Source organism: Ochotona princeps, chromosome 10 (assembly GCF_030435755.1).
Source record: "Ochotona princeps isolate mOchPri1 chromosome 10, mOchPri1.hap1, whole genome shotgun sequence".
Classification (NCBI taxonomy): domain Eukaryota; kingdom Metazoa; phylum Chordata; class Mammalia; order Lagomorpha; family Ochotonidae; genus Ochotona; species Ochotona princeps.
In genome coordinates this window covers 38,642,398-38,668,286 of record NC_080841.1, presented here as the reverse complement: position 1 = coordinate 38,668,286, position 25,889 = coordinate 38,642,398, and the positions used below count along the sequence as shown (strand labels likewise).

The following is a 25,889-nucleotide window of genomic DNA, read 5'->3' as shown; positions in this document are numbered from 1 at the left end:
TTGTGACAGTGTATCAATAGTAACATTTTTTAGCTTCTGAAAAAGGCTTTTTTAACATTCTTTATGTACATAGCAAGATTTTTTAAAATTACTTGAAAATTTTGCTACCTTTTCTTTATCCTTGATGACATCATTAAAAAACAGAAGAAAAGCCTAGATAAATAAGTTAAATTCACCCAAATTGGCAAACATTGGTAACTTTTACTTCAAAGATTGTAAATAAACAGATACATCTTTCAATGAGCTTTCAAGCAATATACAACAAAGCATGTACTTTTTAGCAACATCACTTCAAGACAGCAATGTAGTCTCTTTAGCTTTTCCTGTTGTAATCCACTACAGGGTTTCCAAAACTTCTGCACATTGTGCTTTTCATATCAAATTTTTATTAAAGATCTTAGCTATTTTCTAAATGAATATCCTTTTATTGGATTTTTTCCAATTACAAATGAAATTTCATTTTACATCTATAATTAGAAACAACACTTACAATGAACTGTACAAATTTAGAACAAAATAAAAATATATGTATTTTGTGGCTTCATAAAACATCATTACTGTATCTTTAAAGAAAGCAGAAGTAACAGCAATATATGTAAAAGTAATGATTTAATGACTATAAGCAAGACAAAGCAATAGAATTGTGCTTCTTTTGCAGACTGGGGACAATGAAATGTTTAGCTACAATTTTCCCATACAAACATGAAACAATATTCATACAGAATAAACACCCTCACAAGTAACTGATGAGTGATGAACATACCCCAAGTTCGACCAAAGCAAAACACAAACAAATTTGCTGTGGTTACCCATATTTTAAATTCAACATGCTTGCTCTGTTTAAAAAGGCCTGTTTAAAGAAGCTCCTAGTACATTGCTACTATTTCCAAACATTACAGAGAGGGTATATTCCACTGTTAACTATTAAAGCAACTTTTAAATGTGAAATTACTGCTGTGTCATTTATTAAAATATCTAGATAAAATGTCTCCCTTCAGTAATTTGCTGGTTTATTTAAAAATCTGCTTCGGAAAGTAGTCATAAGTATGCATTCTAAAACAGTTAAGCCCATCATAACCAATAGAAAATTAGGACACTACTTTGTATGCCTTAAGTTTTTTTCTTTAATGCAACAATTTTTAAAATAAGCATATATTACTGGAGAAGTTGATATTATGATTTGCAGTTGCTCCCAATGCAACAGAATTTAAACTTCAATATCCACATTAAAAAACATTCCATGTTGGGAAACCAGACTCGACATAGGGTATGGGTATCTGCAAAGGTCGAACCAGTTGGGAGAATTTTAACAACCACTTCTGAATGCATGAAACACAATGTTTTCTTTATAGTATTTATAAATATATCATACAATACTGTTTCCTGTTATGTCATATACCAATATGGCATTGTACAACGAGCATAATGCCATTTGATTCTTACAAAAGTGAATCATTTAAACAAGTCAGTAAAATAAACGGTAGTACCCGCTTTTAGGCATACAGAGTGTAAAACTGAAGTTGACTTTTCTTTGATCGGTTTTGCGTAGCAACAGAGAAGTAAAAATCAAACAGGAATCAAAATGGCTAAATATGCAAGAAATCGTTATTCACAGTGACATGGCTACATAGAATGCATTATTCTATGCATATTCTTTCCATTTGTTGAATTTCAAGGTAAAAAGCACTTGTTTCCTACAGGTTCACAAAACAGCATAATAACAAGAACAATCAAGGAGAATGTGATGTAGGCGTTAGTTGAGATTAACAAACTATGGCCCAATGCTTACATCCACTGCAGAGTATCTCCAAGTCCAAACATGGTTACCATTTCACATCTTTCCTAACACATAGAAAAAAAAACCTTGCCTGCTTTCCCAGAAACCAATTCTTCATAGTTACAGTTACAATCTTTCTTTTCAATTAACGTCCATACAAATATCACATCTAGTCCATCTTTTATAGCCAAATTTAATGATACTACAAAAGAAAACAACTTGGACGATATAGTCACATGTATTAGCATCTATAAAGCTGTAATGTCATGAAGAGATCTATATAAATCGGGGTTTAAAATGGTTTTCCTCAACAGTCTCAGGTATCAACCAGATGAAGTTGCTGACGACCCATTTACTGATGATTTTCGAGGTCTGTTGGCAAAGGAAGATTGGTGGTTGCCGCTGGGGCTGTTGCTGGTTCCATTCATAGTACTAGAAATGTGAGGAAACTGTGGATGAGGAGACTGCACTGGAGTAGTGGGGCTGGGCAAACAGGAAGAGGTGGAGGGAACACCTCCTGCTGGGCTGTTGGCCTTGTCACTCCCAGAGTCACTTTCCAGTTCTCCAGCATTTGTCAGCCCATCTCTCTGGTGACTGATCTTCATTCTCTTACAAGTAGGTCGAACTCTGTACTTCAAAGGAAGTGGACCATTCTACCAAGTGAAAAGGAAACAAGAAGTCACTCTCAGCTCTTCAGTGCAGTTTACCACCAAGACCTAAGAAAAGATGTGCTACTCACCCTTCTCCAGGTGTAAATGTAAGCAATATCCATGAGTGTGTAATAATCCTTTAAAGGCTCCTCTTCATACATGACATCGATCTACAGAAAAAACATTTCAACTATTAAAGTAACAAAAGCACAAAGGTAAATCTATATTTTTGTGCCATATATATTCAGCTACTTTAATTTTTTTTTCTCCAAACACATGGACAAAGAATTCCTTTTGAAACTTCAAATGAAGACAAACTACTTCTAGAAATGATTAATGGATTTGTCTTCATAGCACAAAAGAGAAGGTATATAAATTTTTTTTTTCTGTTGTGGTTTTGGATTCAGATTCCAAAAAGAAAAAAATTAAAAATAGACATAAAATGTATGGGGACCATAAAGTAGGTACCTGGAAAGTGTTAGGTATGTCCATTTTACTTCGAAGAAATTTTCTTAAATGCATCACAGTCATTGCTGCTGGGCATCGTAAATATCTTTTATCGTTCACCTGAGAGCACATTCATAAAAGTAAAGTTTTTCTTTCAATTCTTAACTGTCAGCTAAAGTTTTAATTTACTTGCTTGAATATGATAAAGGATCAACACCAGAACTGAATGTGACTTAACTCTCAACTATACTGAGTTAACTATTACTATAGGTAAAAAATTGTAGTAAATAAACTTTACATTGAAACATTAAACATAGACTAAATTATTTTCAAAGAATAGCAATGTTACACAAAATGAACTGAAAGGGCCACATATAACCCTCATCAAGACTAGAATTCAATGTTTCTTCTCCATGTTCTTGTAACATACAACATACCTCCTCCTTTGATTTCTCTTTGTCTTTGTTTACCTTCCGATCCAATCTAAGAAACAAAATTTATTAGTGAAAGAATGTATCTAATGTATATTAGCCTAAAATACATTTCCTAGAGAGTTTACCTGTTCTGGTCAAAAAATTCAATGGATAAGCTTATTATTTCATCATCAGTTATAATTCTCTTATCTTCATCTGCAACTTCTCCTCTGTCTTCATTAGAGCCGTTGGCAGCTATAAAGACATTTTAAGATTCAATTTAAAAAACACATACATTTGGGCCCGGTGGCATGGTCTAGCAGCTAAAGTCCTCGCCTTGAACGCGCCAGGATCCCATATGGGCACTGGTTCTAATCCCGGCTGCTCCACTTCCCATCCAGCTCCCAGCTTGTGGCCTGGGAAAGCAGTCAAGGACAGCCCAATGCTTTGGGACCCTGCACCCATGTGGAAGACCTGGAAGAAGTTCCTGGTTCCTGGCTCCGGATTGGCACAGCACCAGCCGTTGCGCTCACTTGGGGAGTGAATCATTGGACGGAAGATCTTCCTCTCTGTCTCTCCTCTTCTCTGTATATCTAACTTTGTAATAAAAATGAATAAATCTTTAAAAAAATAAATAAAAAGCACAAATATTTAGTGATACTTTACATATAGCAGAATCAAAGCAGATAAATAAATAAACTCAACTTTGCTATTTTAATTACTGCTAAGTTTCACCCCCTCCCCCCCAAAAAAGTTTACCATCAGCTGAAGGATGAGCTGCATAAAAATCCCTTCTTCTTTTCATTTCATCTGAAGGGGGAAGGGAACAAATGTAAGCATTTAGTACAGCAGGTAAAAACCAATGAATACTCCTGCTAATTGCATTCTTAAATCAAGTTACTCACTTTTGAAAAGCCCTGGAACTAATTTATATACGATATCCTGAAGAGTTTTGTCTGACCTGAAAAAGAACAAATTAAGAAAGAATTATAAAATATATTACCAGTTAGTATGAGAAAAACAAAAAATGACTGAAAGTTTCTATAACTTATTTGGTTGTTTTTGGCAGTATTACTATTAGTATTTTACTTGATTGTGATGTGGTCCATACACTGACAAAATAAATATTATGAAATTTTAATGTAGTAATATTCTTTTGGTCAGTAAAAAAAAACTACTTCATAAGTTAATAATTTTTTCACATTCACTCAATCAAGAGACTTGCTACCATTCAAGTTCCTAAATTAGCTCATATAAATATAGACCTAAGACAGCAGGGAATCTTTTTAAAAATATTCATATCTGTCAAAAAGTCAGTAAAAACAATGTAAAAATAGAAAACCACTTCAGTTTTAAAACAATTGAGGGAAAACATTTTAAAATCATTGGAATAATACTAAATTTTGTCTGGACTTGATCCCTACTAAGAGCAGGAAATTAAAGGACTACCTTCTATAAAATACATACACTCAAGAGTCGATTTTTTTGTGGTAAGAAAAAACAAGGCTGCCTTCAGTTAATTATGAAACTCCAAAAGCAATTACAAAGAAGGAATTTCAAAATTTTCCTACCTTATATTCAGTAGTGGTCTGGTTTTATGAACTTGGACATCACAGATAGGACAATACTTGCTGGTCTCCAGGTAACGCACAATGCATGTTTTACAGACTAGAGTAGGAACATGTAAAATTTTTATAAGTTTAGGAGTTAGAGGCCTAAGCATTAAAATCAGTATCAGAAACCAAGCACTGGTGGAAGATGGCAAATGCCGAAAGGCATTTCCAATTAAATAAAAGAAATTAGCTGATAATCCTGAGGATGTTCACACCCTTCACACTTGTAATAATATAGGTATTAACAAAAAGTCACTACACATAAGCTTAGAAAATGACTCCACCTCTTTGTACCACCACCCCAAGGGCTGAAGCTTGGTACTTACAGGAATGTAGGCATTCTATGATGGTGGTGGCATCGATGAAGTATCCTCCACAAAGCACACACATTAGGTGGGGATTTAGCTCCGTGATCTTGATTCTGGTTGTTCGATGCATTTCTGCTTGATGAAAGCTCCTGCAAGACACGGAAAACATGGCCGTCATTCATAGAAACAACGCCCACAGGATCTCCTACTCCCAGCCACTGAACACACAGTGGCCCAGAGTCCATCCAACTCAGTTAACACCATGGATTGTCCCAAGGCGTGCTACTAGGAAGAAGGTACTCCTCAGACCTGAAACGAGCCTGCTGAACGAGTGAAAAGAGCCAACTGATCTGACCTGTGGTCATTCCTGGACACATAAGGCAAGGTCTGGGGTGGGGTCTATTTCTTGCATCCGTCCTCACGGCCGCTGCACATGCCACACAATCCTCACAGAGATTTCCAACCACTAGGGCTTGTTTCACGTCTCCGGGTTTACAGTCAACTTCCTCACAATGCTCAAAAGAAGGTCCCAGGTTCTCCCTGTCTTGAGACGGCAGGAGCAATCTGAACCTGGCATGCTTTCACACGATACAAAGGGAAGACAAGTCCTGCTCTATCTGCATCCCTGGCATTTCCGGGGCTGGGTGCCGGGGCCCCGGGAGAAGCACCTCGGGCCGGCCTCGGGCTGGGGCCTGAGCGCAGCGCACGCCGGCGCTGGGATGCGAGGGGCGGATCCGGCGGCGCCGGGGGCTCCGTCTCGTTCCGGATTCGGAACTCGCCTCGGTAGGGGTTTCCATAGCAACTTACACTTACACTTGGCATCTGGCCACGGCTGCAACTCCGCGTGGAGCCCGGCCGAGCCCCGAGCCTCTGCGGGCGTGCGGGGCGGCCGGTGGCGGCGCGGGGGAGGGGCCGGGCGGGGGCGGGGCCGGGCGCGGGCGCTGCGGGCGGGGGCGGAGCGGGGTGGCCGGGAGGGCCGCAGCGGGGGACCCGGTCCCGGCCTCGGAACCGGAGTCTGGAGCGGCAACTGCTGCAGGAAGAGGCAAACCCAACTCCCAGCCATTTCGGACGCTCCTGGGGGCCTCTTCTCACATCGACTCTCAGTCTCTCCCGTTAGTACTCACTAGGTCAAAATTTTCACGAAGGGATCTTTTGAGAATCACCAACTGTATATACCCTTAGCACGAAACTGTCAGAGCTGAAACTGCAGAGACGTTTATTGCACTGAACCTCTTCAAAGCTTCCTTCTCTAATATGAAATTCTCCTGTAGATTGAATTGAGTGACACAAAGTTTTGCAAAGTCTGAAAAATGAACTGTTTTACAGGAGGGAGAGGAGGGAACAGACCACCTATGTTTTATTTGAACAAACTGTTGCAGCTAAGAAAATGTAAGTGGTAGAACTGTGACAGTATGTATAGGACCATATGATGAGCCCATTCTCCAAAGCTAAAGCAGCAGTTTGTCAGCCCGGGAAGGACAGCAGAGCAAAAACAAGCGTGACTTGCCGAGCCTCCCTTCCTTCCAAAGCCGCACAGGACGAATGCTACCCCCAAAGACCCCATCTATCACAGAAATGTCCTGGTGGGAACTGGCAGCCGTCAGGCACCAGAGGACAGCCAGGGAAGGCGATCACTTTGCACAGCGTTCTTGAAAAATGCATTTCTTAGCCCTCTCCTATCCCTGCTCCACTCACTCCAGAACATGAGAAGGCAGAGCTCTAGAAGCTAGAGTGAAACACAAAGTTGCCTTGAATAGAAACCCCCAAGTAGTGGGAAACTTGCAATAAGATGCATCCAAGGTTCTAATTCTTAGGAAATGTTAATACTGAAGAGAAAATGCCAAACAACACACCTCAATGGCTAAAATTTAAGAGTTGAGTGCTTCAAAAGTTGGCTTCACCAAGACAAGCAAGCCTCTGTATCAAAGTGAGTCCAGTGGCGACCACTTAACTCAACCAGACAACGTCACGTGTGCCATCTCAGGTGCCTTGGGAAGAACACTGTCGCCACGCCTTTCACAGCAGTCTAAGCAGGGTGGGAGGTAGAGCAATGTCCCTACAGAGCAGCAATCTTTAAATCCAATAGCAGTGGTGATTCAAGACCAGCCTTCTTGACACTTAAAGAAAAGTCTCCTTGTGAAACCACAGAATCTTTCCTAGAAAGACAACCAGGTGATACTTCTGTCTGCTTGTGAAAGCACACTACGACTAACATCACTGATTATCAAGTTTGTGAAGCGATGTCAGCCATAACAGCTGCCTTTATTTCTTCTCTGCCGTACAGACAACCACCACCACCACACCACCACCAGTGTTAACATGGAGAACAATCACATCTTGGTGGGAGATTATCTACCGGCTGGTTTTACACATATAAGTCATGAGTACTTGATCAAAACACTTTCAAATTCATCTTACATCTTATCACATAATTCGTCTACCTCAGCTCAGAAGGACTGGCCAAAATCCTACTATCATTTTCTATAGTGGTACTAAACATCACTGTTCACTTTTATCAAAATCAGGTTTTTTTTTTTTTTTTTAATTACTATTTGAATGTACTGGCAACCTAATGACTTCCAAAACTCTGACATGCTTGGGAAAGCATGAGAAACAATCTCTGGTGTTTTATATCTGAAAATCTCAAGTTTCTAACACAGAGATTGCTCTTCAGCAAGTAAAAATGCCTTAGATATGCAATGATAAAAGCTTGCCGTTGTAACATACTCACTGGAGACTATCAGTTTTTAGTGGGAGGCCTAACACAAGTAATGTCAAAATGAAGGAAAACAGAAGTAAGTTCTTATGTTAGCAATCATCTTGACTACCTGCAATCTAAGAAATGCAAATGAACTCCATAACCCCGGCAAGGCTCACAGCCCAGCAGGAGTCTGGATTAAGTTGGGGTCACCCTGGCTCGGGTGGAGAATCTGGCCTACTGGGACACTTAACATAGATCCAAGAACTTAGTGACAGAGTAGCACTGGGTTTATCAGATATAATAAACACAATAAAACCCTCAATTTTCTTACAAAGCGGATAAATGTGAATGTGTGTGCACACAAGCACACACTGCGACTTTTATATGGCTTTAAAGATATTGCTAATAGGCATATAATTTGCACTGGCAGGTTATCTCAAACATCTCTGGCTACACTTGGGGGGCAGATGTATGAAAATGAACTCAAGCATTAAAAAACACAATGTTGTTCATAAAGTCAACTTCTGAGACACTTCTCAGTCTTGTTAAAACTCAAATGTTAACATAGCCTCATAACTTGCTACCCACTATCAACAATTGTATATCCTTGAATCTTTAGCATGGTTTCTAATGTTTCCAGAACTTGGGGTTAAGACTCTTGCAAAATATAGGCTAAACTACTCATGATAATCCTGCATAACACCCAACTACACCTGCATACGGATAAATGTGCCTGGAATTTTACCTCCTCTTTAAGGGACGGGGCTAATACATGCTTCACTTTCAAATATTGAACCGTGACCACTAAGCCCACTAAATCCTTTTATTGCAATTGGAAATGATTAAAGTCTCTCCACTTGTTTACTTCCAATTATTAACTGTAAATCTCTGGGGGGAGAAGATCATGCTTTCCCCGCTGTCAAGCCCAAATGACTGCGTACCCAGAAGCAATCAACTTCTCAGCCCTTTCCCAAAGCAGTATCCCTTTCCCAAAGCATCCTTTTACCACATGACCTATGTTGACATTTAGCAAAGCCTGGAAAACGCAGGAGACTGGAGTCAGGATTCCGACAGCACCCCACCCAAGAGGGAAAGAGGAAAGCTGTGATCTTCGAGAGGGGAGAAGAGGAGAGGGGGTGCGAAAGAGAGAAAGGGAATGGAAGGGAGGGGGGAAACAACCAACAACAGCAGCGACCCTCCTGCAAGACTCAAGCTCAGCCACCGTCGTCACTCCAAAAACAGCTCCAAATGTGAAATGCCCACTTGCCAAGAAGCACGTCCCGAGCGATGCTTACAGCACTCGTCCAAGACTCCCAGCAAATACCACCTTGAAAACTTTACCCCTTTAAACACAAACGCAGGAGACCTTGGAAACTGGGAACCGCCATCTTACCAGCCATCCAGTTTCACACAAGTGTCCTTCCAAGTTAAGTTAATAACATTTCTGCCGGGGCTCCCTCTTGCCTAACACCCACCGCGGCGGGATCGCGGCCCCCCACGTAACCCGTCCCTATAAAATGGGGGCGTTCCCTGGCTGCTGAAACCCCTGAAAAGCCCTTTCTTCGGGAGAGGAGGGGAGCCACTTGACCCAGGCAGCTCCCGATTTCAGGAACCCGTCCCCGTTTCATCCAAATCTACCTCTCAACAAAGGGCGCCGTGGCCAGCCGAGCCGTAGGGACCGCAACTACAAGTGCTCTCCTCGGGGGCCATGTGCGTCTCGAGGGTGCCGGGGGGCGCTCGGCGGAGAAAGGAACTAAACCGTGGGGGCGCGCGGCGCGCGGCGCGGCCGGCCGAGCGGGCGGCGGCGGCGGCGGCTGGAGCGGCGCCGAGCCCGGCTGGCGGCGGCGGCGCGGGCTGCGGGTCGCTGGCGGCGCCGCAGGAGGCGCGGGAGGCGCGGGCGCGCGGGCGCGGGCGCGGGCCGGCGGGCGGCGCGGGGTCGGCGCCCACGCTGTCAGCGCCCTCGGCCCGGCGGCCGGGCGGGCGGGCGGCCGAGGACGGGGTGGGGTGGGGTGTGGGGGGGTGCTCCCCTGCCCCCCGCCGGCCCGGCCGAACCCCGCCGCGCGGGCCCCGCGCCCCCCGATCCCCGTCCCCGAGGCGCCTCGCCTCCTACGTACCCGGAAAAAGCAGCCGGCGAGAGGCGGTCGAAGCGGGCGGAAAAGACAATGAAAGTTAAAAGTCGTTCAGCAGAAAATGAATGCGAGCCAAGCGGCCATCTTGAAGCGAGCTGCAGACGCCGCTGTCAATGGGCAACGAGCGCGGCCCAGAGCAGCCGCGGCCGCCGTGCTCGGCTCATGCCGCCTCCCGGGCCCGGCCTCCTCCTCCTCCTCCTCCTGCTCGGCCTCCTCCTCCTCCTCGGCCTCCAACGCCTCCTCCTCCAGCGGGGCCTCCTCCTCCTCCTCCTCCTCCTCCTCCTCGGCCGCCGCCGCCTCCCGCTCGGCACTCGGGGGAGGGAGCGCGCGGAGGGGCGCGATGGGTTTTATTCTGCGGGGCCGGGAGGTGTTTCTAATCCGGATCGGGGCGCCCTCGCCAACATCCCCATTGTCTCACCCCGATCTCTGCCTTTAATACTACGATTATTATTTCATCATAGTTGCTGTGGGGTGAGGGGGGGAAGAGGAGGGCGGGCGGGGGGCGCCGTGTGTGTGCGTGCGGAGACGCGGGGGGGAGGGGAGGAAGGATGAGGAGGGGGAGGGGAGGGTGGAAAAAAAAATGCACCGCTGAAGGCAGAGTGGAAACTGACACCGGCTCCAAAATGGCTCTGCGGCCGCCCGCCCCCTCCCCCGGCCGCCCCCCCACCGGGTCACGTGCTCCCCTCATTCCTTAAGGGCGGCCTGGGAATTAGTGTCGGTGTAGTCGGGCCCGCGGCCGCCCCCTCCTCCCCGCGCCGCGCGCCCGCCCCCTCCCCCCGCGCTGCGCCGCGGCGGTGGCGGCCCGGCCGAGTCTGCACAGCGCCACTCGCGCCACCCTGCTCCGGGCGCGGGCATCGCGCCGGCCCCGCGCGCAGCCCCCGCCCCCCGTTCTCTTTCTTTCTGCCGCCCGCTGGCTCACACGTCAGCCGGGGGGCCCCTCGCCATCCCCCCGCTCGGGCCGTGCCGACCCGACGGGGCTGCGGCCCAGACGCCCGCGGCGCCGAGCGGGACCTGCGCCCGAGTTGGAGAAACAACGGCGGCCGCCCGGCCCCTTCCTCGCCCGCCCGCCGGCGGCCAAGGCGGGGCGCGCGCGGGCAGCGGTTCGCCCGGGGCCCGGTGGCCTCGGGGTCGGGCCGTGGGCGAGCCCTTTGGGCGCAGGTAACGGGCCCGGCTGGCTCCCGCACGGGCGACCGCGTACGCGCCGACTTCCCGGAATAAGCCGGGGTCTCCAATGAACCCCGCAGATAGCAACCCTCTCCCGCTATGCTTAACTTTAATCGGGGGAAAGGCGATCGTAAAAAAGTTAACGCTCATTGTTATCAAGCTCATCACCCAAACTAATAATTAACAAAGTCAAATCCCAACAAAATATCAGCACTCTTTGTAGAAACAACTTATTTATTCGGAGGGTCATGCTGTCTGCTTTCACAAGACTTGAAAAAGATCAAAAGAGGAGAAATGTACAGTTCCTACTGAAGATAACTGCAATGCGTAGGCAGATATTCCCTCTTAAGCCCCTTCCACACATGTGGAAAACGTGTCAGGACTGATGAGTGACAGGGGAAATGTCTCCGACTGAGCTCCAGGGAGGACGTCCAGCTCCCAGAGCCCGGGCTGGTTTTCCTCTAGATTGGGGCGGATCGTTAACTTCCCAAGTTATAACTGAGTCGCTCTTTCCAGACTTTTCGCAGCATCTTTAAGTTTCCCCACCAAATCCTACAAGAAGTATACAGTGTCAGGTTTTAGGGTGAAACACAGAGCCATAGTATCCAAGTTCGAGAAAAGCAATGAAAAAAGACATCGGGAGGCACTTCATAAACTTGTTTAAAACTTGGTAGGATTTTAACCTTTTGGGAAACCAGCAGCCATCAAAGGAAACGTTTCCTTTTAAGTAATCTCACCTCCAAATTGGCTATTTTGTCCCCAGCTGGAGACATACTCCCTGACTGAAACCTCAACAGGCAAAGGGTATCTAAACTAAATTTCTCAAGATATCAAAGAAAGGTTAGGCTAGAGATACATGTCCTGAAAATTTAAAGTCTAAAAGTTATGTCAACTTGCAGAGTATGCTTTTGAAAAATCCAGTTTCATCTAAATTGTCACAAACGATCTTCATTTTTCTAAGTGTAAGAAGTAAATCGTTGTTCCAGCTGATAATCGGTGGTTTTGAATTTTCCCACTCTTACATGGATAACAGAAGGAGTTTTAGAACTTGTGTTGTTCCTTCTTCATGAAAAGCCATTTCAGGTCAGTGTAAAAATCCAATTTTGAAAGTTTAACTCACTTTCTGAGAGCAAAGCCAGGCTCTTGATTCTGCTCCATCATATCCAACTCAAGCAGGGAAGCAACTGACACCACACTCTACCTCAGCATCTCAGAGGGATGAGCCAGTGTGCAGCAATTCTAAACAACTTCAACTCAAAAGTGAACCTAGGTTAAAATACTGCTTTTGAAAACCCCTTTCCTTTAAAGCTCCCAATCAATCTTCATTATCTGCTGATGCTCAACTTTTCTTTTGGAACGTTCCATAAGCACAATTCCCGAGTGAAGGTTTACAAAAAGAGAGCAGTATTCACAGATCCTAATACCGTACCTGCAGCTGCTCCATGCTGCAACTAAAGCTAAGCCCTGGGGAGGAACGGGGATCGGTGTTCTAGGGAAGAAAAAGGAGGCTGATTTAAATCAAGAAATGTCACATTTCACCACCCACTTCATTTTTAGATAGATTTTATCTAGAAATACCTCTATATTTAAGGTCACCAGATATGCAGGTCTGTACATCTTATGAAGCTGATTGGTCTAAAAAAAGAAAAAGAAAAAAAACCACCACACAACATGTACATACCAGCCTTTATTGAAATCTCTCTAAATCCTCTTAGAGAATATTCTGTTAAACTTACCTTTATCTGATATTCCAAGCGCCAAGAAACATCAGTTATGTGAGGGAGAGATCTACCTATACTGAAAGATATGATGGTAATTATGGACACAGTATCTACAGAACAACATTCAGTATTCATCTTGATTACAAAGATGTCCACCTTCCATTCCCTCCTCACTTTAATCCATTTTGAATTTACAATTCTTAATTATCAAGTTCTGAAGAGTAAAAGAGCACCTTAAAATTATCTCAATAAACTTCATCTTTAAAAGCATTACTTTAACTTCAATTGTGTCCCTTGCCCTTTGGCCTCTTTTCTTTGAGTCAGGATCTCAGGTTTTTGTCCTTGTTTTGTTTGACACTAGCTCTTTCCATTCCTACCTACAAGTGAAAAGTGCCTCAGCTTGATCCCTTACACAGTACCTACCTTCCCAGTAGGATCTCCAGGGAATTCTTATTATTCTGGGGAGGGAGAAAAAAAGAGAGAGAGAGAACATGTCTTTGAAAACAGAGAAGAAATACAGTAATTGTTCTTTTTAAAATATAAAATAGGTAACCTGATACTCCGTGCAAAACAGTTCTATTCGCTCCTGGTCAAATTTACAGTCTTCCAGAAAAGAGCTGTGTGGCAGAAGGGAAGCCAAAGTTTAGTCTCCAAGCAAAACTGAAATCAGAATCATAAAGGTAACTAATCTGAAAGTAAATGGCTATTTAAATAAGCTCTGTACCTCAGAGTTGACCTGTCAGCTTGGTGCTTTCCTGCCTCCAATAGGTAACTCGCAGCTGCTGCATGACAATGTTTTAGAACCACTGGGTCAATGTGTTTCAAGTCTGGGTGATCTGAAACAAATTGCCAGGGATGCCAGTGAAAAATTCAGTGCAGCCAGGGTCCTTAAAGGGGTATTTTTAATCTGGATTTTTAAAAAAGAAAAACTCATTCAGCAGGATAACAAGAAGAAATCAAACCAAGGGAGTGTCAATTAATGAGATGAGCCACAAGATCAAATGCAAAACAGTAAAGACATACCAATATCTCTGCTGTTACTAGGCTTCTGTTATTTTTGCCATAATACATTTACTATTTCTCCAAGACACTGAGACTGCCAAAGGGAAAAAATATAACACTGGACAGAATAAATGAAAAGGAAAAACAAAGAAACAGGTAGCTTACATAGTATAAGTTTTAGAAATGATACTGGAGTTCAGAATGCGAAATGCAAATTTTAAAATCCTATCAGTATTTTCAGGTCTCCACAGTCCTGTCCCCGCCCCCGCCCTTTGAGATGAACCCAGGTGGTGGTTACTATTTTAGTTAAAGAACTTCCACTTTCAAACTTTTTGTACAAATGTCTCGTTCACGAAGTTACAGAAAAAGACCCAAAAAATCGACTTGGGTTATGGATATTGCACAAGTCATCTGAAAGCTACGTGTCTTAAAAATGTTCTCATTCGATACTGGCGCTGCACTCGCGCAAGGGAGCAGATCGTTTCAGAGATCCGCACCCCCAGCAGGTAAGCAGCGCGCAACAAAGCATTCTGCGCCCTATTTCCAGGTTGCAGGCGCAAGAACCTGGGCAAAACCTATGAAGCTCCAGGGCTGGGGCGATCCGAGCAGCCTGGGGTATTCTGTAGGCTGGAGGCTGTCAACACTGTTGGACCCAGCCGTTACTTCCCAAACAGTTCCCTTTGAAACCTTTGCCGGCCTGGCCCAGGAAGCCGGAATTGCGGGGAGCTCCCCAGATGAAGTCCAAGTTTCACAACAGCCTCCAGTTCACACCAGGCTGGAAACCCTTTACGTTCAGGCCGCAGACAAGATCTGAATACGGGCTTTACAAAGGAACAAAGAGACTGGGTGGGGAAGCAGGCCCGGAACGGGTGGCTGGCTCTGTGCAGGTGCCAAGGGTGGCCAGAACAATGCTCCGAGTTCGCTCCGGGTCCCGGCAGAGCCTCGTCCCCACACTCCGTCCGGAGCGAAGGGCACAGCCCGGAGACTTCCTCTTCCCGGGGCTTTCCCCCTCTTGGAGCTCGGTCTAGCGCCTCTTCTTGGAGCGCCCCTCCACCCAGGCCGATCCAGCTCACAGCCGAGCGGCTTACCTAACACGGCCTCGTCCGCCTGGGCGTCCAGCAGGCTCTGGAACGCCGCCCGGAGGAGAAGCGTGAAGGCGTTAGAGTCGAAGGAGCCGGGATCCGCCAGCGTCTGGAACCCTTTCTGCACATACTCCGAGAGCTCCATTGTGAGCGCGCCGTGACCTTCGACACGCGCACCACGTGACGCGCGCCGCGCGCTCAGCTGATGCGGCCGCGCGCGCGCCGATCCGGGCGGCGGCGGGGGCTGCGGGGCCTCCCGGGTAACGTGCCCGGCGGCGAGGTGCCCGCCCGCGGCTCCGGCCCGGGGCCGCCCGCGCCCCGCGCCCGCCCGCCGCCGCTTCCCGGCAGTCCTCCTCGCGGCCGCCGCTCGGCGAGAGGGGCGGCCATGGGCGCTTTGTGAAGGCGCAGGGCACTTTCTCTTCCCCTCGGCGCTCGCCTAGGACGGTCGTCGGCTGCTTTTCCTGCAGAACCCCTCGGGGAAGTGGTGGGAGGTGTCGGGTCTGGCACCGGGTCCCCACCGACCCACAAACCCAGCCTCCCCGCTCCTCCCGCAGCTCGATATCCTGCGGGGAAACTCCAGTTCAAGCCAACTGGTGTGTGTGCTTTAATGAACTGGCTTAACCCCGCAGCACTGCCCTTAAAAGTGAGACTAGCAAGCTAGTCCTATAATTGCTCTTTATTTTTGACTTTGCCTCTTCTGGAATAAGGCACTAAAGTGCTCACTTCGTGGTGATGTGTGTGTGTGTGTGTGTGCACGCGCGCACAGACAGGCACAAGGTGTGTGCGAGAGTATTTTACTCCAGCCCTACAACTAGGAGATTAGTTATTCCTGCACGTGTCTGACAGGATGCTTAAAAACCGTCACTGCCGCTGCAGATAAGCACCTTGCCAAAGTAATCCCATCTAGATATACATACTGTACACCCCTTTTGTGGGTCCGGTGTTATAATTACTTCATACAGTCTTGGTAAAGCTGAGATGATTATCTCAGTGCACTTAGTGGCAGGATCTTCCTGTTTGCAATAGCCGTAACTTTAGAGATTCAAGAATGTAAAAACTCTAACGACCCTTCTTGGTTCTAGAACTTGGCTTGGGGAACAAGAAAGACTCTTAAAAGCGAAAAAGAAAGAACCCGCGAAGCAGAGCAGATGAGGCGTTTTCCATCAAAAGAACTTGAGAAGTTACAAGTCTGAATTGATGAGGGATGGAGTGGAGGATTACGAAGGAGAAAGTTGTTTTTACAGTCCAGCAGCGATTGTTGGCAACGTCAGCTCAAGGTGAAACTTCCCCGGCATACTTCACTCAGGCGTCTGGGGGTTGGGGAAGGGGGTTTTATGCAATCAGATTCTGTTTGGCACCAGGTCCCTGGGAACAGTGACTGGATCTGGAGCCTCGGGAGCAGGTGGAGTGACTTTCCTCCGTCTTTTGCAAGCTTTCAAAAGCTCGTGCCCAGCCGTCCCCGCGTGACAACCGAGCAGCACTGAAGGCTGAAAAGTCTCCCTGGGGTCTGTTTGAAACAAACCCCTAGTAATCACATTCATATTCTTTTTCTCATCTCTTCATTTTCATTCTGATTTCTTTGCTTCTTTTCAACGACCCGTTTGCTGAAAAATACTAAGATAATCTGATTTACCCAGGTACTATCTTTTTTTTTTTACAGGAAAAAGTTGTGCAAATGTTGAACAATATTAACACCCAAGCACCTTATGTTGATCACATGTATATCCTATGAGCTAGTCTAACACTGCTGACACTCTAATAACATCTGAGGTGACCGTTCTAATCCTACTGAGTTTTAGTGTCAAAACCAGAACGTATTAGTGCACGAACACAGATTTTTAAAGGGTTATTTTAAAACAGGAGAATTAACACAAGATTGTAGGCATAAAAGTTAGGAAATTCACAAGGATTGTTTCCATAAAAGTTGTCACGTTACTCTCTGGCCCATATGTAAGTACTTCTCTCGAAGGATGTTTGTCCTCTACTGCCTAAATATATTCATGTGTTAGGCCCAAGTTGAGGATACATTTCCAGCTCTCAGAAAAATTTTAACCACAATGTTTTCTGTTGCTAAAAAAAAAAAAAAAAACCCTAAAATTTCCTACTACAGGTACATTTATTTCAACTCCCTTTGAAGGAAGCACAGGATTAAATATTTGTTTAAATGTAGAACATGTGTGTTTTTGACAAGCTATTGAAATACATGGAAGTATAATCATTAAAAGGCATGACTACCCAGATGTAGGTTTCCTTGGTTTCATAAACAAAACTAATGCATTTTATATTGTTAGAAAAACTATGAACATATTCTGAAAAATGCTATTTAAAATTTTTTCTTTGATCAATGAAATAAGCATTGGAACTTTCATTAAACTTGTAATAATTCCACTGAAAGCCAATAGACTAGATTTGGCCTCAAAGAGATTTTAAAAGAATAATTGTGTGCAGCTGAAAATAATGAAATAAAGACCAAACATCTTCATGTTAATTATGTATTGTACTTCTAAACTATAAAATTTAGGCAGACCATTGATAAATTTGTTTTTCTCTTCAGGAATCTAGAATTTATTTGAAGAACTGGAAAGTATAATTTTTAGCAATGTTTTAGTTTTGAAACACATTGTATCCTTTCATCTGGTTGGTTAATTCCTTCTAGAAACCAATTTAATACTGGCCCCTGAAAATGTGATTTCCATTCAAATGGGTTGGGGCTTTTACAGGATCTATGTGGTCAACTTTTCCCAAAGGCCTCATTGCTACTTTTGTTAGTTTTATGAATTAAAATGTTTTCTTCTTTATGGTATATAAATACTTCTACTTTTGTGCAAAGAAAACCTAAGGAAAGTTTACCTTTAGATTGAAAAGTTCCTTGAATATGCATATGGAGGGAAAAAAATGAGGTAGCCACAAGTTTTGAATGGCATCAATACTATGCCAGCCTAAAATAAGGGATGTGTCCTATTCCAGCCCATGAAATTCCTGCTTAATTTTTAGAGAAAAGAAAGTTAAAAGAAATTTTAAAACCACCTATACCTTTCAAACCCATTCTGTCTACTCTCCTACCCCATACTGGTTAGTCATGAGTATTTTTGAGTAAAAATAGAACTTAATGCTTTTAAGTTTTTTAAACCATAGTTGGGCAGTGGAGAGAAATATGTAACTGGCTTAAACATGACCTTTGAGAATAAGGATTATTCCAGTGAGTTTATAAAACCTATATGCTCAAGCATTTATTCTATTGGCTAGCTTAACTTGGTAGGCATAAATTAGGACTCGTGATTTCAGCGGTCAAGTTCTTGCACATCCAAACCATACAGTTCATGGTCTCAAACTGTGCTTTGTATCAGACTCCAGATTCAAGGGGACAGCAAATTTTATTTTAATTTATTGAGTATCAAATCAAATACCAATCATTTTTAAATGGTCATTGTTTTGTTATGTCAGACAAATAACACCTCAACCTCTCGCCTCCCTCCCCACCAATAATGTAGACTAATTTGTGATGATTTAAAATAAACTTGAAATTCATTTCAAAGGAGTTGGTACCTTAGCATGTGAGAGAAAGTGAAATGCCACCTACGTTCAAGAAACTGAAACCACAGGATTGACAATCAGTGATACAGAGGCCAGCACTATAGCTCAATAAGCTAATCCACCTTCAAGTGCCAGCATCCCCTATCTTGCTAGCTCTGCTTCCAGTCCAGCTCCCTGTTTATGGCCTGGGAAGGCAGTAGAGGATGGATCAAGTCCTTGGGACCCTGCATCTGTGTGGGAGACCCAGAGAAGGCTCTTGACTCCTGGCTTCAGATCAGCTCAGCTCTGCCGTTGTGGCCATTTGTGCTGTGAAACAGCAGATGGAAGATCTTTCTGTCTCTCTAAATTTGCCTTTCTAATAAAAATAAAGTGAAATCTAAAAAAAAAATCAATAATACAGTGTTGCCTAAAACATTTAGAAAATTAGTGCATTTTTGTAACATTTTGGATTTTTTCCCCCTAAAAACTTTATCAAAACATTTAGGTTAAATAGTAAATAATACAGCTTCTATGTAAGTAACATTTTCATCATTTAGTACCATTCTTAAAAATCACATTTTTAATATTGTATCAAGGGGAAAACATCAAAATATATCAAAATATCAAAAATATGATAATTCGATGCTTTAAAGGGTCTAATTATGCTAAGAAATTGAGTTTCTCAGAAAGATAAATCTCAAAACATTGCCTTCAGTGAAGGTTATATCGTTAAACTTTTCAAATTAAGAAAGTCTCATTAACATAGTGACGAAGAATACTCTTGAATGAATGGGGTAAAATTCTGGAGCCATCATCAGTAATGCATGCTATAATTTTCTTATCTATTTGAGGCACAACATGATACCTATAAAACTAAAGGAATATGCCTAAGAATAAATTTATGATCTGTACTATCAAATGATCTGTAATACCAAATATCAGACTCTAGTTCTAGAAAGGTCTTTGTATATTTCAGAAAAGCCATGTCTTCCCTCTGGGCTTCACTGTAACGTACTGGAATCTTGTTTAGTCAGTTTGAACCTCTATTTTTAAGCAAAGCAATTAATGTTGATCGTACCTGAGTCATGCAGACTAAAACTGAGATGACTTCATTTAGAAATAAATGAAGAATTGTGAATAAATACAATTTTAAAAAGTGGAAGCAAATGTTCATTTAAAGCTGCAGGAATTAAGAAATAAGGAAAGCAGTCCACTGACTCATGTGATAATATTTAGATGTTATGTACTTAATATGGGAATTGTTAATATGGCACATATTAAAATCACTTTGAAACATGAAAAAAAAAAGAAAGCAGTCATATTCTATCTAACAGGTAATGAGAAAAGAACAGATTGAATTATGTGAATTAAAATTTCCCTACATGAACAAATAAATAACAATGTGTCTTTGAATTTGGTAAATGATTTAAAGGATTTCAATTTACATTTTTTTGTATAGATAGATTATGAAATTTATATTCACTTCACCAGAAAACGGGTGTGAAAATTAGGAGCTGACCAATCACTTCATAAATTCTGTCAAACAGTTTAGATAGTGAACACAATTAACTCCTTAACAGCAGGTTGATTTATTTGTTTTTTTTTTTTTCTATACTGAAATTAAAATTACAAAGCTCACCTTTTCAGTTTTCTACTTTACTAATGTGGCAACAGCCAGAATAACCCATGGCTTCAGCTATAAGAACTGAAAGTGAAGCATAGATTTGTTGAAACTATTTTCGTAAGTATCATGTATGTAATTCTTCCATATGCATACAGACTGTCCCGGTGTATGTTTCAGTTGAGAGATGGGCAAAGGAAGAGAAAGATAAGAGGCAAGAAAGAGAGGGAGAGGATGAGGGAAGAAGAAAGGTTGGCTGCTGCTATTCCTCATGAGAAGCCTGCCGCTTCTGTATAGCACACCTTCTGCGACACAATCCGTAAGAGCAAGGTTCTCTCAGCCACACTAAACAGCCGAGCCTCACAGTCATGCTGCAAACAGATGAGCTGTCCAGAACCGCATCAGCTTCAAGATGCCTTCCATTGAAAATCTAGCAGATTGTTTTTCTTTTTTGGTTCTGGATTTGAAATCTATTCTAAAAGATTTTCTCAAACCGTAGAAACTGCTGTTTTGGCTAGATCCATGGATACCAACAAAAAATATCCTAACAGTTGGACCTGTGCTGTAGAATAATATTTTCTACTTTCAGTAATTTTTACACTTTGAGGCTGGTGTGGTGGCACATCAAGTTAACTGCTGCCTGCAGCACCAGCAACCCATTAGGGTGCCAGTTCCTGTCCTGGTCGCTGCATTTCCAATCAAGCTCCTTGTTATTAATGCTCCTGGGAAAGCGCTAGAAGATGGCCTAAAAACTTAGGCCGCTGTACCCACTTGGGAGCCTGGATGAAGCTCCTGGCTCCTGGCTCCAGTGTGGGTCAGCTCCATCCACTGAAGCCATTTGAGGGATGATTCTGAAATGGAAGATCTCTTTCTCTGTCTTCCCCAAGTCACTCTATAACTCTGCTTTTCAAATAGAATAAAACTTAAAAAATACTTTGTTTTAAGAGCATTATTTTTCGCATATTAAAGTTTGAAATTTAAGAAATGTACAAATGTTTGTTTAAGGAATGTAATTTTAGAAAGTGGACACAAAGAAATGAATATTTTAAAGATTAAAATTCAGATAACAGAAATCTACTTGCTTATAAATCTATTTACTTATTAAGTAAAACATAAGAAAGATTATCTTAATTAGATACGTTATAAACACTTAAGAAGATTATACTGTGTATACTTTTAACTCCCTTAAAGTAAACACTTGGGAGTGGGCATTTAACCTAGTGGGTAAGATACGTTGCCTGTGTCTTACAATGGAGTTATCAGGACTGGATACCCAGCTCTGGCTCCTATCTACAGCTTAACAGCTGTTGTCGACCCTGAGAGGCAGTTGTGATGGATCAAGGAATTGGGTTCCTACCACCCGTACAGAAGACTGGCATTGTATTCCAAGTTTCTGGCTTGCGGGCATCTGGAATGAGAAAGGCAGATGGAAGCTGTCTCTGCCTCACATAAATATATAAAAGTGTTTCAAATTATGCATTGAACTAAAGTTAATATTTTAGGGGCTGCTGTTGTGGAGTAACAAGTTAATCTGCCATCTACAATGCAAGCATACCATAAGGGCGCTGGTTTATATTCTGGTTGCTCCATTTCTGATCAATTTCTCTGCTAATAACATGAGAAAGCCACAGAAGATGGCTCAAGTGCTTGGGTGCCTGCACCCATATAGGAGACCTGGAAGAAACTCCTGGCTCCTGGCTTCAGCCCAGAGTCAACCCCAACCCCATCCAGTGTGGCCATTTGCAGAACCAATAGCAGATGAAAGATATCTCTCTTTCTCAAGCTCTGTGGAAATCCTAAAAAATGTTTATTTGAAAATAATTTACCTACAAAAAAAAGGCCTAGACAAACATGTTTTAATATTTTGAAATATGTGTAATATTTAAGATAATTTTAAAGAATTTAATTATGGTTGTTATGAATGTGCTGCTTTAAATATTTTTTATGCTCTCCTATAGCGGGCATTCTAAGTGGCGTCCTAACCATTGAGCCAAACACCCATTCCTGAGTGTTATGTTCAATAGGATGTATATTTAGCTCACCTGTCAAAATAATATGTAGGCCTGAAACAACCGTATGGATAATTCAGTTTCACAGCATATTTTTAAAAAACCTTAGTAGAATTATTGTTTTCCACATTCTCACATTTCTTACATAGCTAGAACCATTCAGAAAATATTTCGAATAATTTATACAAGATTTTGATGCCATAGTAAATCTTCAAAAAGTAATTTAACAGTCTTTTAAGGAAGACAAGCATCTGAGACATAGATAAAACCTTTCCACTATTGTGGTTCCCAGGGATGCAGCTTTTCCTCTTCTAGATTTTGTCAGTTACAGTTAAAACATGATGATTGTTGTTTCTGACTTGTTCAAGTGCTGTTTTCAAACTGGATTCCATTGCGTAAGCCTTTAAATCTATTTTATGGAAAGAGATCAGGAGGTAAGTTTTACAAAATCTTTTTAATGTAATAAAACACCAAGAAAATAATGACTACCAGGATGAAAAGGAGAATTGTACTTATACAGTCAATGTGATACAAGTACTGTAATTAGAAAACTGGACCTGAGTTACTAGTATCTGGTTAATTATTCCACTTTCTTTTTTTAGTTTTTCAATACTAAAAGAAATAAATCTAGATCATTTAAAGCAGCAGAATTGTAAATCAAAATTAATCAGATAATTCGCAACTTGTGTATGCTCATATTGCACCATAAATTACAGATCAAGAAATGAGATATTTGACAAAAAATAATATAAATGAAAATGTGACTGCAAATGAAGCCTAGGAAAATTCTGAATTTCCAGAACATTTTCTTAAAATTAGAAAGACAAAAAATTGTTTTTTTTTTTTAATTTTATTTTTACCTGGGATTCCCCCCAAACTTCCACCTCCCGACAGGTTTTCCCGACGTTGCTACGATAGTATAGTACTTTATAGGGAGTCATACTTCCGTCAGTCTGTTATTTAAGTGTGCCCCGACATGCTGGTACAGACAGTGTCAGGCAGACCAGCATCTCATTGGAAAGACAAAATTTTAAATGAGGCCCAACTATGATCTGTAGCTGAGTCGTTGATAGTTGTAAAAAACTTCTTTTTTGTTAAAAGAGTAATGTAATGTTTGTGAAATGAAGAATAGTTTTATGAGACCAAGAATGTCTATAAAGACATATATTTTGTTTTATAAATGTCCATAAATACTATACATTCCTTTTTGCATTTTTGCACATTTTTCATTTGGAAAAAAAAGGCTCTCAAGTGCCGGTTCTCTTCTCCAATGCCAGCAGCGCCGAGGGCCGGGCCAGCCAGAGCTAGTAGCCAGGAATGCAGTCCTGGCCTCCCGTGTGGGTGACGAGGACTGAACTACTGAAGTCCTCACTTGCTACCTCCCAGGGACAGCACCAGCAGGAAGCCGGACTCAGGGGCAGAGGGAGCACCAAGCCTAGGTGCTCCTGTACAGAAGGTAACTTCCCCAAGCCAGGTCTTAACTACTAAACACTCACTCCACATGTTATAATCATAACAGAACAAAAAATGACTATATAGATGCTTTATGTGAATTTGAAGACTGCATTGACTTTTTAAAAGAAGGTAGATGTAAATAAAAGCAAAATACAGATTTTGTGAGCTATGCTAATCAATGATTAAGGTGGTTTTGGAAGCCTGAAAGAGCATTTTTAAATTACTTCTTTTAAATTTCCTTCTGCTTTTGTTTGGTTTATAAAAAAATTGCTCTGATCAATATTTGTAGAGACTATGACATTTCATTATGGCTAATGTTCAAGTGAGTCATAATGTTAGTCTGTTACATTAAAGTCAAGAGTGACTACAGGAAACTGTTGATGTTGCAGACATACTGCCTGCCATATAACATGCGAGCAGAATGTGTCACAAAGTGACATAGTTCAGTCTTTAGCTATTCCTTAGGTATTCACATAAGCTTTTTCTCCTAACCTCCCTCTCTCTCTCTGTTTGTTTTTAACCTGAAATAAACAACAGCAAGCTTAACACCTGCAGCAATGAGTATCTTTTTCATTTTTTAAAGCTTTATTTATTTTTATCGGAAAGACAGATTTACAGAGAGGAGGAGAGACAGAGGGAAAGACTTTCCATCTGTTGGTTCATTCCCCAGATGGCCACACGGCCAGAGCTGAGCTGATCTGAAGCCAGGAGCCAGGAGCTTCTTCTGAGTCTCTCCCACATGGGTGCAGGGTCTCAAGGCTTTTGGCCATCCTCTGCTGCCATCAGCAGGGAGCTGAATTGAAAGCAGAGCAGCCAGGACATGAACTGGTGTCCATATGTGTTCTAGGCTCTTGAAGGTGGAAGATTAGCCAATTAAGCCATCACATCAAGTCCTCTTCTTGCTTTCAAGTGGAATAGAATCTTTTCTAAAATTCTGTTTAATAATAATCATACTGAAATGATCATAATGAAATTTATTAAAACGAAATATGAAAAACAATCATTTTGTGTCAGGGGGTGGGGGCAAGGGAAGTAGCACTTAACCAGAGATCCATCCTATTTTTAAAGGGATATTTTCATAAATTTACTTGAAAGTTTATTTTTATCGTAATGACTAAGGACCATTACAGAGTCATATAAATAAGTCACTAAGCTTCTTAAACTATACTGGAATTTCTGGGATTTAAAACACAGCTTATTTAAAATGTAACATAATTTGTTACATTTTTTTTTACATCGCTGTTCTTATGAAGGGTTATTTAATAAAACAAGTGCCTGATATGTAAGAAATAATGGGGAGTACTCATTGAGTAAGTGAAGTTAGTTAGAGCAGGGAGTAGTGGCTCAAGCCTCCATCCCTCCTGCTCTCAATTCTGTGACCCTAAAGTGAAGGTTTACTTTTCTCTAAGCTTCATTTTTCTCACGTGTAGAGTAGAAATAAATATGGCTTTCAAAAATTTTTCAGAGCTAAAGCATGTTTTTCATGTATGCAGATAAAACCAAATACTGTAATTCTTCAGTAGTGATTTTTGCTTTTACTGGCAAGGTGGTTTTTTTCTCTTTTACGTTTATAGCTGCTGTGCCTGTGCTGTAAGCGTTTGAGGACCAGCCCCCCAAGCATGAAAGCACCTATTTTAAATATTACATAGAAATCTTCTGGGCTGACTGACACTTGTTTATTTTTAGAGAACATAGTGAATCTTAGCAAGCTCTCATAATCATAATCACATGGTCCTTTCAAAGACCTTGGTGACAATATTTTTGTTACTTCCCTTCACATCCCAGGAGTCCATTATGCTCAGCTCACCTGTAAATGCCTCCCTCTTAAGATAGCCTAGTGGGCTGTCCAGTCCCTCTTCCCACTGGCTCATACTCCAGATTTTCTTAAATTATTTGCTTTAGTTAGCAACTGTTTAGAAGGTCTTTAGAAACCTTCACATCAAGATGCCTTCATATTCTCTGGAACATTTTTTGCTTGGTTTTAATCCTTTTGACTGCTGAAAATGCCTTTTACAATAAGTCTGTGACTCCATAAAGCATTGAAATTGAGAATAACAATCACGTTTTATAAAATTTTGTTTTATTTTATTTGAAAGGAAGAAGTACTGAGAGAGAAGAGAGAAAGGGAGAGAGCTCTTCCATCTGCTGGTTGCATGAAACACAACAGCAGGAGCTGGACTGCTCCAAGGCTAAGAGGCGATTCTTCGGAATCGCTCACATGGGTGCTGGGCCCAAGTGTTTGGACTCACTTTCACTACCTTCCCAGGCCATTAGCAAGGAGCAG

The 25,889-nt window shown here is 42.4% G+C and overlaps 2 protein-coding genes and 1 long non-coding RNA gene across 6 annotated transcripts in view; all 3 read right to left on the bottom strand.

Moving 5' to 3' along the window:
- Positions 1–404: 404 nt before the first annotated feature.
- BMI1 (BMI1 proto-oncogene, polycomb ring finger) lies at positions 405–10,586 on the bottom strand. Of its 4 annotated transcripts, XM_058669320.1 has the most exons (11): positions 10,020–10,585; positions 5,227–5,354; positions 4,859–4,955; positions 4,193–4,248; positions 4,047–4,097; positions 3,434–3,542; positions 3,312–3,357; positions 2,896–2,994; positions 2,517–2,597; positions 2,292–2,430; positions 405–2,209 (listed from the first exon to the last, which is right to left on the bottom strand). In XM_058669320.1, the coding sequence occupies exons 2-11, from the start codon at positions 5,336–5,338 to the stop codon at positions 2,202–2,204; spliced, it is 798 nt and encodes a 265-aa protein (XP_058525303.1). In that variant the 5' UTR covers positions 5,339–5,354; positions 10,020–10,585; the 3' UTR covers positions 405–2,201. The 4 variants fall into 4 exon arrangements, with proteins under 4 accessions (XP_058525303.1, XP_058525300.1, XP_058525302.1 ...); XM_058669317.1 differs by having other exon boundaries at positions 405–2,430; positions 10,020–10,586; XM_058669319.1 differs by lacking the exon at positions 10,020–10,585 and adding an exon at positions 6,333–6,993 and having other exon boundaries at positions 405–2,430; positions 5,227–5,357.
- An 830-nt stretch (positions 10,587–11,416) lies between these two features.
- Positions 11,417–15,197, bottom strand: COMMD3 (COMM domain containing 3). Its single transcript, XM_004578556.3, has 8 exons — positions 15,014–15,197; positions 13,648–13,759; positions 13,477–13,540; positions 13,347–13,381; positions 12,939–12,999; positions 12,781–12,837; positions 12,632–12,691; positions 11,417–11,754 (listed from the first exon to the last, which is right to left on the bottom strand). Exons 1-8 carry the CDS (start codon positions 15,150–15,152, stop codon positions 11,695–11,697), a joined length of 588 nt encoding a protein of 195 aa, XP_004578613.2. The 5' UTR covers positions 15,153–15,197; the 3' UTR covers positions 11,417–11,694.
- A 7,224-nt stretch (positions 15,198–22,421) lies between these two features.
- The window catches only part of LOC131481323 (uncharacterized), a 53,210-nt gene continuing 49,742 nt past the window's right edge, over positions 22,422–25,889 (bottom strand). Inside the window, exon 4 of the long non-coding RNA XR_009246230.1 lies at positions 22,422–22,559. This is a non-coding gene — a long non-coding RNA (uncharacterized LOC131481323). The remainder of the gene's footprint in view (positions 22,560–25,889) is intronic.